The 12,493-nt window shown below is 36.9% G+C and overlaps 1 protein-coding gene and 1 long non-coding RNA gene across 6 annotated transcripts in view; one reads left to right on the top strand and one right to left on the bottom strand.

Annotated features, from left to right (window-relative positions):
* LOC110541879 (protection of telomeres protein 1-like) overlaps positions 1-1,861 on the bottom strand; it is a 57,488-nt gene extending 55,627 nt beyond the window's left edge. For 3 of the 4 annotated variants that reach the window (XM_060370916.1, XM_060370918.1, XM_060370919.1), the window contains exon 1: positions 1,770-1,861. In XM_060370916.1, the coding sequence (XP_060226899.1) occupies positions 1,770-1,848 (79 nt within the window). In that variant the 5' untranslated portion in view covers positions 1,849-1,861. The remainder of the gene's footprint in view (positions 1-1,769) is intronic. The other variant, XM_060370917.1, reaches the window with a different exon arrangement.
* Positions 1,862-1,863: 2 nt separating this feature from the next.
* LOC110540980 (uncharacterized) lies at positions 1,864-8,433 on the top strand. 2 transcript variants are annotated; one of them, XR_002475984.2, is made up of 3 exons: positions 1,864-2,000; positions 3,181-3,418; positions 7,521-8,433. It is a non-coding gene; the product is annotated as an uncharacterized LOC110540980 (long non-coding RNA). The 2 variants fall into 2 exon arrangements; XR_002475983.2 differs by having other exon boundaries at positions 1,864-2,006.
* Positions 8,434-12,493: the final 4,060 nt, after the last annotated feature.

Genomic DNA, 12,493 nt, shown 5'->3' with positions numbered 1-12,493 from the left:
GAATCTATTGAAATCACTCATATATGTGATGGTCCGTGTGAAATATGTAGCTTCTCTCATTTTGCCCGGCAGAGCTAGGAATGACAGACAGTTAAGCTTCCTGAACTCACTGAACCTCTCTAGTCTAATTGTTCTTCAAGGCCTTTTAATTCTTGATTTTATGTCAAGATTTAAATGTCACCTCTACCACATATCTGCTGTCAGGAAAAATCACTTAACCCTTCTGAAATACAATATCTTCAAACATATAGGTAAAGCTTTATAAAGCACTGATTCACAATTAAATAAGTTAACACACATAGTACCTAAAACAGCATCCATCATAAAGAAAACACTCAATAAATGCTAACTTTTGTTGTTTCTAGCGTTACATTTCTATCTTTTTCTATCAACATACCCCATCATCCCTTCTACCACTAATGCAAGTAAGTTATCAACTCTTACCTGACTTACTGCCTAATTGCTTTTCTTCCACTACACTTGCTTTATCATTATGTAACTTATAGTCTTTGTGAATGGCTTAAACTCAAAGTGAGGCATGTATTTCTCTTGCTCATATCTGGCATGAGACTCCCACATTGTTACTTTGGCATCCAAATTCTTCAGCATACATGACTCCTTTTACCCTAAAGAAAGCTAAGTAAAATAGCTACCCAAAAGCCCTGGTTCATTTCTCTTAACTGAACATAGCAGAAAATAAAATTCTCCTATGTTCACATATCAAACGGCTACTATTTATTATTAATTAAAATTAGAGATCACCTTGACTATGATAAGTAGATCAATTTATTGTTGTACCTCAGAAAGTTATTCTAGAACATTACAACACAATAAATGTTTGCTAAGTGAAAGCTGAAAAATCATGAATAACGCTGAAATATTCTGTCTCAGTGGTAGTGGCTAAAACAAAAACCTATTCTAGGCACCCTCACAAAGATACTAAAAATAAAATATGCACATAGTCTTTAAGACAAAAATGCATTTGAGTTAACAAACTTAGCTGAATATAGATTTTACCATAATCACATCCTGGCTGTAGAGATCTGAAATCTAGTTTCTGCAACTTATTCAGTGGCTGAACTTCCAGTACCCCATTGACTTTCTCTATTAATTCAAGTGGCGTAACATTTCTGTTTCATAATGATGTCTAAAAGAAAATTCAAATACATATAGAAAATTCAAGCATATACTGGCTGCTAGAACACAAAGAGCAACATTTTATCTAAAGGATAGCCCATAATTTGTTTTAATTCTCTTTAATTTTGTTTTTGCTTTCTTTAACAAGTTAGTTTCGGTGTTGGGTTGGAGGTATTAAGAAAACATACGATTTTATAGCTTTATTGCAATTACAAATACACAGCCTACTTCCAAAGGGCTAAAACGTAACTACTATTCACTTAGCTTTTGTACTCAAAGCACTTCTAAAAGGTAATTTTAAGATCTGCTCCCGCCTTCCTCAGTGAGACAAAAAGCCGGTGGACCTCTGTTAACTGTGCACCAAGTTCTTCTGAAACTTATTGCCAGACCCACTCTCTTCACACTGCTCCCAAAGTTCCCAAACCACTGACCTGTGCCTGGGCACTGTCCCCGGCCCCACCTCCCATCCCCCGACAGGTTGCTGAACACAGCGGGTTAACGCCATCAGCAACACATAACGCATTTTCTGCGCAACTACTCCAAAAGTGAACGTAAACAATCCCTCTTTATATCCCTCAGGGCCCGACCAGTCGTGACCACACCAAGAACTCCAAAGACCAGAGTTGACTCACCCTTAAAAATCCAGGAAGTCCTGCAACTGTTTCCATCCGGGCCAACTAGAGTTCCGGAGCCCGCCCCGAGCAAACGCATGCGCACTCCAGTAGACCCGCCCACAGCTAACCCGGGCTTCCCAAAATTAAAGCAACTCGGAGGCTGGTCTTCAGACAAGCTCCTTCTAGTTCGTCACAGCAACCAAGGATCCGTACCCTCCTCTTTCCACGCCCTTAAGGGGTTTCCTGGAGGTTGGGGTGAGGGGTAAAGGGAGGGGCGGAGGGCTGGGGGTGGGGATGAATGAGGTGGGTGAGGGTGAGGCTGAGAATAGGATGAGGGTGTGGTGGTTGAGGAACCAGTCAACAGTGAGTGAATTTATAAAATTGCTAAATCCTGTAGCCAATGCAAACTCCATTTAGTTGAACTAAGCCCTCAGAAGCCTTTATTCTTCTTCTAAGTTAAGCACCCAAACACACCTTTTCATGTAAATGCATGAAGATAACAAAGTTGTTTCATTGGTTTTAAATTGCAGTTTAAGCACATCGTGCTATTTTCAGGCAAGTTGAGAATAGCAGGAACACTTTCTTAGCATGAAGATTTTTCTTTACTGTATTTTTGAGTGATCAAAAATTGTCATAGGTTTAGAAACTTTGCTTGTTCCAGTTTCCTGGAGAAATTTTCAAAACTGTTTACCCTCAGGCTTCACAGCTGAGGTCTTCTGTCCAAGTAACAAATACAAGTTGGAAAAATATGTCTGAGGACTATCCTCTCAGGTCTCTGAAATTATGCCATCAGGGTCAAAGAATAGCAAAGCCACAAAGACCAACCAAAGTCCGAAAGATTGGCTGCCAAACCTGTGTATAAGCCATTTGCTCAAACATCATTTGATATGACACAACTAGTTTGTTCCTGGTGTTTCAAAGTTATGTAATACTCAGATTGCGAGTCCCCAAACAACCAACAGGATTTGAGTCCTATGCAAAACACAGGAGGGTCTTTCATTGCAAACTCGAGCTGGGTGGCTGCCCTTTACAAAGACAAAGGGGCAAGCAATCCCCAACTCCAGGAGAACAAGGTTTTTAAAGGGACAAACGCAGGGGAAGTACATGCCTTGGCATTACAGGATTGAGTAAGAGGGTCTCTAGGGGAGCTGACCTTTAAAATGATTGGTTTGTTTTTAGGGGCCAAGACTGCAAATGGTCAGGCCTGGCTACCTGGGAGTACTGCCCTGTTACATGCAGGTTAGGCTGTAGCAAGGGGGGAGAGGGTGTTAGCACATTCCATGGGCTTTCTTAGGGGCTATGTGACCTTAGTCACACCCTAAGGTTTATCTGGGTGGGGGACTGCTGCTGGACCTCTGCTCTGAAAGGACTTCGATCTGGTGTTTTTGCTCCATCCCAGGAATTAACTCTAAGTTTTTGAACCTCTCAGTTAGATGTGGAAAGAAAGGACCCATCATGGAAGGATGCCTCCATGTTCATAGAACATGGTACCCCACTCTGTCCAAGACTGTGAGAGTCCATTCATATATAAAGGATTCAGTGGAGCCACTCTGCATTCACCATAATGGCCATTATCTGTACCTATCTCAAAGGTGAAGAGTCCCATTTCCTGATGACAAAAAACGATTGCTGAGAACTCAGTGAGCAGTATAATAAGAGCTTTAAAGGTAAGCATATTGAAAGGAGTGCAAACCAGTGGAGGCCTGGTTTGTGAAGTTTCAAAGGGAAGCAAAGACTATTGGGCTTTATGTGTGAAAAATCTAAGTTTGTTTAGCTAGGGCTGAAAAATCATCCTTGATTATCAAGGTAACAGAACTACTAAAGTGAAAACTTTGGTTTTTTGGAAGAGTAGATTCAGGGCAGCTGGAACTGAGAAGTGGTGATTAAAAAAAGATGTGCATCTTTGAGGTAAAGTCGTCTGGAAAGTGTTTCATGAGAGTTAACATACTAAATCTGTATTTTAGACTTAGCCAAACCCTTAACTTGTTCAGGGGGTTAAACTTGAAAATTTAAGAGTCTCCTAGGTAGTGTTATTTTCAAAGTATGAAGGGTCATGGAGCGTGGATGAGACACTAAGTGACAGGGCTGGGATCCCTGAAGAGCACCCAGATGAGCCAATTGGTGAAAGTGAAGTCCAGCTGCAGCAAGGGAGCCCAGTACTTTGGAGATACCAGTATCATGGAATGACCAACAAAAACAGTAGCAGCAGTGAAGTGGAACAATACAGACCATAGAAGATAAGCAGTGTGTGCCACACACAGAAGAGATCCAGGTACCTGGGGGAGCCCAGAAGTCTGGCGTGAATCCTACCCAATAGTATACTGAGTTATTTACAGAGTTTGAGATTGTTACAGTGCCCTGGTTCTTCCCTCTTGAAGTAAGAAAGTATTTAATTTCTTCTTCTTTTTTTTAATTTTCTACTAGGCCACAGTTTAGAGCCTTTGAATATTAAAAGACTTTAGATTTTAAGAGAGATTGGCTATTTCAAAGAGACTAAAATCTTAAGGTAGTTGAATTTGTAAAAAAAAAAATGGGAATTTAAAAGTTATTTACATTTTTAAAGTGAAATATTGTGGATGAATGAGAAGCAAAAGATTGTGGCTTGACAGTGGTGTATTTGTGTGTCAAGCTGACACAGGGTAAATTTTGTGGGATAGTTTTATGTCAGCTTGACAGGAGTGAAAATCATGAGTATGGAACCTCAGAGGCCTCCCGGTTTTCAGTGAACTAGGGGAGGAGGATGGGAGAAAGAGGAAGGGAGGGTTGGACCAGGAGGAGATGAGGGAGGGGGCTACAATCGTGATACAAATTTAATAAATTGTAAATAATAATAATAATGCATTTAAAAAAGAAAAATACCTCCAGAAGATTGTGCTTTATGAAGGCCTATAAGGCATTTTCTTAATTAGTGAGAGGTGGGGCAGAGCAGGGAAAGATATTAGGTCAAAGTGATGTTAATTAACAGATGTCATGTGCTTATCTACAATAGGATGTGAAAATAGCTCCTCTCATCTGAGGTCCTGGGGAACCTGACAGAAGATGGGAAGAAATTTTTCTAACAGAGGGAGAATGTGGGGTGTACAATAGACTGTGTTCTTCTGGCTATGATATGGCTGTTGTCATCACTAACTCTTAGCAGGTGTAGCCACCAACACAAGGAAACAAACACACAATATTCAAACTATACTTCAGTGCCATTTACTTACAAACACCATTCAATATACTTAGTACTTAGAATGGTGGTTACCTGATTCTCAAGTCCAACAGCAGTGTTTTCATGACACGATCATAGTTGGATTAATATGAAGGGAAAGCAATACCATGTGCCCATGTAAGCACTTCCTTCCTTGACGTATTCTCCTCCACTGACACCTAACATTTTGGGGGCATATAGAACAAATAATGAACAAAGATTTATTTTTCATCAGATGTATGCCATTGCCTATACAATGATTCATAAAGTATGTTATCCAGTTTGGTGGTGTAAATATTCATCAGTATCTGGATGAATTCAGTGCTTGCTCTAGAAATTCTGTTAGCAGTTGGGCATAACACTTCAGAGAATTTATACATACCTCCTTTTATAAACTCTTCATTCTTATTTATTGCTTATATAAATTTTAGATATGCAGTGTTTTATAAAGCAATACTTTAAATACAATGATCAATCTGAGTTGTGAGACTCATGCATGTAACCCCAGCATGTGCATGCTGTACGTAGTGGAATCAGGATTTCAAAGGTCTTTTTTTTTTTTTTTTTTTTTAGCTAAATTGTGGCTCTGAGGCTATCCTTAGTTACATGAAGTAGTATCTCTAGAGAAAAGAAAAGCATACTAAATTTGTGGAATTATTTTGGTTTGATACTCTTCCACCGTGGTTGATATCTTAATCACAATACTTATCTTTCTGTACCACTTGTAGAAATGATTTTCATCTACAAAATCAATGCTATTTTTATTTTCATTATTTTTCTGAAAGATATAGATACATAATAATGTATGCAGTAAAAAATATAATTAACTGTTATCATGTTAGAATAGTGTATTAAAAGATTGATCCTCATCCAAACTTCTGTAGTCATCTTCATACTACAACACGTTTCTATGTTAGGTTCATGGTAGGCTGAGAATTAGTGTCAGGTGAGAGAGAGCAGTTCCTTATCCACATGGATGAGAAATGTGGGTGTGTTATGACCACAGTCCTGGAGCTCTGACTGTATTTGTATTAGTGTTTAATTTGAGATCAGTTTCTTATCTTAAGTCAGGCTGATGATGCTAAAAACATTATATATGCATTTTAAGGAGAGGGATAATGATGTCTAGATTTGTACCAACAACATGCAATGACTTTTATTTCTATGAAGCTAATCCCTCAACTCATATTCATTTCCCAGCATTCATTGATAAGATAATTATGAAATATAAACATGATAAATTTCTAAATTAGCTTTCTATATGTTTTACTATTTTGTTTTAATTCATAACTTTCTTTGTAATGTTTTATTGTAATTAACATGTAATTAAATCTTTGTTGGCTAGCTTTTCTGATCCAATCTTTTCTTTGTTCTGCCCTTCCATTCCACCCCTCCCCCCATTAATCCACTTCAATCATGGCCTCTTTTCTACAATCATTACTTACATTTATACACACAACTATATAAATACAACATTCTGAGTCCATTTTATGGTGAATGTGTTTGTGTGAGAGTTTTTCCTTCCAAGAATGGATGTCTATATGTGTTGTCCTATTTCAGGTCATATTCAGGCAGCCATATTTTTGGGATATCATTGATTAAGTTTCTCTGTCATTTCTAGGAAATAAATTCCCTGGTCTTGTGGAAATTGTTATCATTTTACATGCAAGTTCCACAAAGCTTACCATGTAATAGATGTGGGAGATGCTTTGTGTACTTATTAATTTGGACTGGAGACCATTTGAGATTGCATGTCTTCTGCTTTTATAGTAGGATATTTTTCTATAGTTAAAGTCTCTTGCAAAGAGAAGCTTCTCTGATGAGTCATGAATGTAATACTTATCTATGCATATAACGAAAATATTTAGAATAGAGTTAGGAATAAATCAGGATTAAAAAGTTCTACTCTAATTTTGAAGGCCTAGGTGACTAAATAGGATAATTCTGTTACATCACTGTGTACCAAAGGTACTACATGTTTTGTTTAAAAAAATATTAGGGAATTTTGCTCATGGAAACATCCAAGACTTGGATATTTATGAAAAAAAATTAAAAAACATCCTAATATGAACAAGAATTTTGAGTTCCCATCCAAAGAATTACTAAAAATAGAAGTGAAAAAATTTTCTTTCTGAACATACGTTGAAAAAAAAACCTAAGTGTATACTTCAATATATTTGTAGTTTGCACAGCACAAAGTCTAAGCTAGTTTTGTTACTCTGCATTGTCATTGTAAATATGAGAAAAAATCTCAATCTATAAAACAATACAAAACAGGTAAGGAATGAGAGTTTAGATTCATAGAACACATGTCACACTGGGAGCGGTAGTGCACAGCTACAATTTCTCTGCTCATTTGCGGAAATGGAAAAAGATAAAAGATAAAACTGAGAAATGGTTTTAAAAACAGTCCAGCAGATAATCAGTGCCATCATTTTAACATTTTACTTCAGAGTTAGATTTTTTTTTATTCCAGTGACTAACATATTGTTTAAAAAATGTATTTCTTTCTATTTACTATTGGTCCTTTTGATCCTGATGTGACCGAACAATGCCAAATTTCTTTTCTGTACCAGGTGGCATTCAAAGACACATCTCTTGTTACATGGCAGTGCCTGTTGGATGTTTTGTATTAGCTGGACCCTGGTGGAACTGCTCATCACAGGTGACCACAGAAGTGCTCAGATTCTAGAAGACTTGAAAATGGAACTGGACAGGAATGGAGTCTGCTTTAATTTTGTGGAAGTAAATGGTCCTAGTCAGAGAATATTTTTAGCTTCTGTCATTCTCAATCCATGCTAAGATTCTGGAATCATGAGCAATCATGCTTATCATTTGGGGTGACAATAATTCACTATTTTTAAATAATAAATATATTTCAATAGTTCAATATGGAAAACTTAGTGCATGAACATGTCCATGACAGATTCATTCCTGATAACTCTCATTTTTTTCACCCCATCAGGAAACATTTTCAGTTTCCCAAATTTTACACAGAGAGATAATCCTATCAAATACCTAGAAGACATTTACTTCAAATATTATGGCCCTGGTTTTTTAATTGTTCATTTTATGACTTTGACTAAATCCTTGAAAACTGTCTACCTAATGCTTGGAATTGTTGCTATAAAAACATTTTGACCACTAAAGAGAGTTGTATAAAAAGCTGTGTATACAGTGGCCCACAGTCTCCATGAGATAGTGCAGATTCAAACACAGGGAAATGTGGATGAGACTGTTATTTCCTTGGCATGTAATTTCTCTTCCATTGTATTGTAACATCAGCAGTGAAATCTAGACATGTAAAGGCTCTATATTTAAGTACTGTAGATGTTACTTTTTATTTCCTATAAGAGACTAAAAGTCTAGTACATGTTTCAGTGCTTAGAAGTAAATTCACCCACATGTCAGTGTAAACACTGAGTTGGTTGCCACTGGGCAGAAAGAGATAATCATGTGAATGAATATTAAACTTAAGTTACAAACAAACTGATGTACTGTCTTTTTGTTGTAATATCTTAAACTGAAAATTTAGCTTTTACCATTTATTCCTCACAACAATGTAAAACTAGATACTTATGTGTTTCTAAACAGCACATTATTATCCACCAAATGCAAAAGCAGGTGAGTGACTATATTTTCATAGAATTTGAGACTTGTTGAAGCTTCATTCAAGAACCAATGGTGGTTCAATAAGGTTTTTTCTTTTTCATTAATTAATTCACTTTACATCTCGGTCTTAGGCTCTTCCCTCTTCTTCTTCTAGTCCTACCATCCCTTTCATATCCCCTGTTCCCCTATGCCTTATTAGCATTTTTTTTACTATTATTTTTCAGATGATGTTTCCTAGAATTTTTTGTCCTTGTGACTACACAAATAGCCTATACTCATATGAAGATGCCTTGCTCTTGTGACTGTATACAGCTTAAAATCATGTGAACTTTGCTTATAAGACCTTATCTAACTCCCAGAATATAAATTGTCTGGTGTTCTGAATAAAGTGTCAATTTCATGAGAAATTAGTTCACCCGATTTTTGGCTGCACACTCCTAGCTTCATACCACCAACTATGGTGGTGATATTGGCAACAGAAAACAGGAACCTAAAGAGAGTGGGGCCACCCCCCTCACTGAAAGAAGTGAGCACGAATAATGTGGCATAAACCAGGAAAGGCTTAACCTTACATTAACCTTGTGCATCTATTTTTTAAAGAGAGAAAAAGTATGAGAATCAAAATCACAACTATTAGACTGCTTGCAAGTTGATTATGATTATAATCCCTGGATTTCAGAAGAACTTTAGATGAAGAAGTATCAAACTGAATCTGAAAGAATATTTAAAAGGCGTTAAAGCAAGGGGGAAATGTTGGAGGAAGGTCCACCTGTGTTTTCAAATGCTGATTTCAGTGCCTTGAGATCTGGTTACCACCCTTCCATGAGTATTGCTATAATGTTGAACTATCTCCTGTAACCATGTTCTGATAAGGAGTGTTCCCTAATTATTCCTAATTGGCTGAATAAATGTGTGCATACCTAGGCAGGTCAGAGTGACATAGCAGTGGCCATAGTTCATGAGCTTTGAAGAGAGAAGAATCTTGGGAAGGAGACAGGTACAGGAATAGAAGGAAGAAGAAAGCCTCAGTGGGTTAGCATGGAGAGGAGCACATGGCCAGATCAGCATGGATGGAGAAAGAGGCCCAGATGAGAGAATAAGCATGTATTTATGGAATTATGGATGGGAAGTAGCCCAAATAGAAATTATTAGCGCAGATGGCATGGGATGGGGGCTTGCCATGGAAACATAGCTTAGGAGGAAATACCAGTTCAGCCCCAGGTGAAATAAGGCTATTATAAAATCTATCAGGTGTCTGTTCTTTCATTGATAGATAATACTGCCATAATAATTACAGGGCTAATAATAAACATTATTAGATGATACTTTAAATTATCCACAACAAGGAACACTGTTCAATTTTGGATCACCTGGGCATGGATTTGGACTTTTATTAAAATACTTATGGAATATGATAAGGTTATTATTCATGAGGAAGAAATAGCTCATTCCTTACATGGATATGAACTAGATGACCAATTCTTAACCATTGCCTTAGGTTTCTAGATTTTTCCAGAGATGCCCCATCCTATGATTCCAGTTCTCTCTTCCAGTGCTCTCTCCCTTCATCTTCCCCACACATGCACTCTCCTGTTCCCATTCCCATACCTAACTCTGTCTAGTCACCTCACCTTTTCCACCCATGATGTCTATTTTGTTTTCCCTTGTCAATGAGATTCACATGTATCTCCCCACTTAAGAATTCTTTGTTATTTAGCTTTTTTTGGTCTATGGATTTCAGCGTAATTATCCTGTACTTTATTACTAATATTTATTTACAAGCAAGGGCATACCTTGTTTGTCTTTTTGGGCCTAGGTTACCTCACTCAGGATCATCAATTTTCTGGCAGATGGCAGATTTCATGATGTCATTACTTAAAATAACTGAGTAATACTCCATTGTGTAAATGTGCCACATTATTTTTTATAAATTATTTGATTGATGGACATCTAAGGTTTTTAGTTTTTGGCTGTTTTGAATAAAATTTCTATGAACATAGTTGAACTAGAATCCTTGTGATATGTTGGAACATACTTTGAGTATATTCTCAAGAATAGTATCGCTGCCTTTTAAAGTAGATCTATACCCAATATTTTGAGAAATTACCCAATTAGTTTGCAAAGCAACTCTACAAATTTAGACTCCATCCAGAAATGGAGTGTTTCCTTGCTTCCCATTTTTGGCAGCATGAGCTGTCACTTGTGTTTTTTATCTTAGCCATTCTGCCAGATGGATGACGAAATCTCAAAATCATTGTGATTTACATTTCTCTGATCAACAAGGATGTTGAACATGTCTCTAAGTGTTTCTTGTCCATTATAGATCCCTCTGTTGAGAATTCACTACTTAGATATGTACCCATTTAATCATTGGATTATTTGATTTAGTGATGTCCAGTTTTGTGAGTTCATTATGTATTCTGGGTATTAGCCATCTGTCAAATGTAGAGTTGGTGAAGATATTTTCATTTTCTCAGGGCTGATTTTTTTGACTGTTAATAGTGCCCTTTGCTTAACAAAAGCTATTCAGTTTCATGAGGTCTCACTTGCTAATTGTTGATCTTGGTGCCTTGATATTCTATTCAGGAAGTGGCCTCATAAGCCAACATGTCAGGTTCAGTGTATGTCATTTTTATTTTGAGGTCTTTAATCTACTTGGACTTAAATTTTGTACAGATGGTGACAGATATTGATCTATATGTATTCTTCTACACAGAGACATTCAGTTAGACAAGCATCATTTGTTGACAATGCTTTATTTTTTCCACTGTATTGTGTCTTCTTTATCAAATACCAGGTATGCATAGGTTTGTGGGTTTAGATACAGGTTATTGATTCAGTTCCATTGATCAGCATGTTTTTTTTTAAATAGCACTGAACTGATAACTATATGTTAATATACTCTACCAATTTAGAAATAAACTCAAATTAAGTATTTAAAACTAAATACTCATTTTTAGTAAAGTTACCATTATTTTACAGGCATTCTGTCAGCATCAAAAAAATTGATAACTTGTGAATAGTACCCAGAGTAAACAGGCAGGTTATTATTTTTCAGATAGCAAAATGTCAATTGATAACAAACCATAATATTATAAAATAGTAAACCTGTTTATATATCACAAAGATATGTAGAAGAGGGGGAGGGAGAATGGAAGAAACCAGAGAGGTCAAGGGCACTACACCAAAACCTACATTTTTGCCCTATAGCGGCTCACAGAGACTGAACCACTAACAGGAGAGCATGGATGGGACAGACCTAAGCCCCCTACATGTATGTAACAGATATGCAGCTTGGTCTTCAGATGAGACCCCTAACAGTAGGAGCAGAGTCTGTTACTTGCCTTTGGATCCCTTTCCCCTAACAGGACTCCCTTGTCTATTGAGGCTACACAACTTGATATACCAAGGCTGCAACTTGATATACCAAGGCTGGCTGATATCCATGATATCCCCTTCTCCAAGGAAAAAGGGAGGAAGAGGTGAGGTGAAACAGATGAACTGGGAGAAGGGAAGAAATGGAAAGTTGTAATCAACATGTAAAGTAAACTGATTAAAAAAAGAAAATGATGAATTAAGAAAACCATTTATAGATTCTGTAACTTCAAAGATAATTTCATCAAGGAAGCAATGCTGGCTGTATCCTTGTCACAGATAGCAATGGAATATGGCAGAAGATATCCAAAAGTGTCATAGAACTATTCCCCAATGGCATATCCTTTCAGAACAGGTATACTCATTTTAAATAGTAAATGTTCCTTAATTTAAAAAGATATATATTCATATATCAATAGGGCAAAAAAGATAATGATCTGGAAAGAGAGGTGGGGGAACAAACAGCAAAGAAGCTCAGAGCAGTTTAGGAAGAATTGGATATTATATAATGATTGTTCTTTTCATAGTCTGGGGAGTTCTGATTATAAAATGGAAATAACCA

The sequence above is a fragment of the Meriones unguiculatus genome, chromosome 17 (assembly GCF_030254825.1).
Source record: "Meriones unguiculatus strain TT.TT164.6M chromosome 17, Bangor_MerUng_6.1, whole genome shotgun sequence".
Classification (NCBI taxonomy): domain Eukaryota; kingdom Metazoa; phylum Chordata; class Mammalia; order Rodentia; family Muridae; genus Meriones; species Meriones unguiculatus.
Note: the sequence above shows the minus strand (reverse complement) of the source record. Positions and strands in the feature narration are given on the sequence as shown.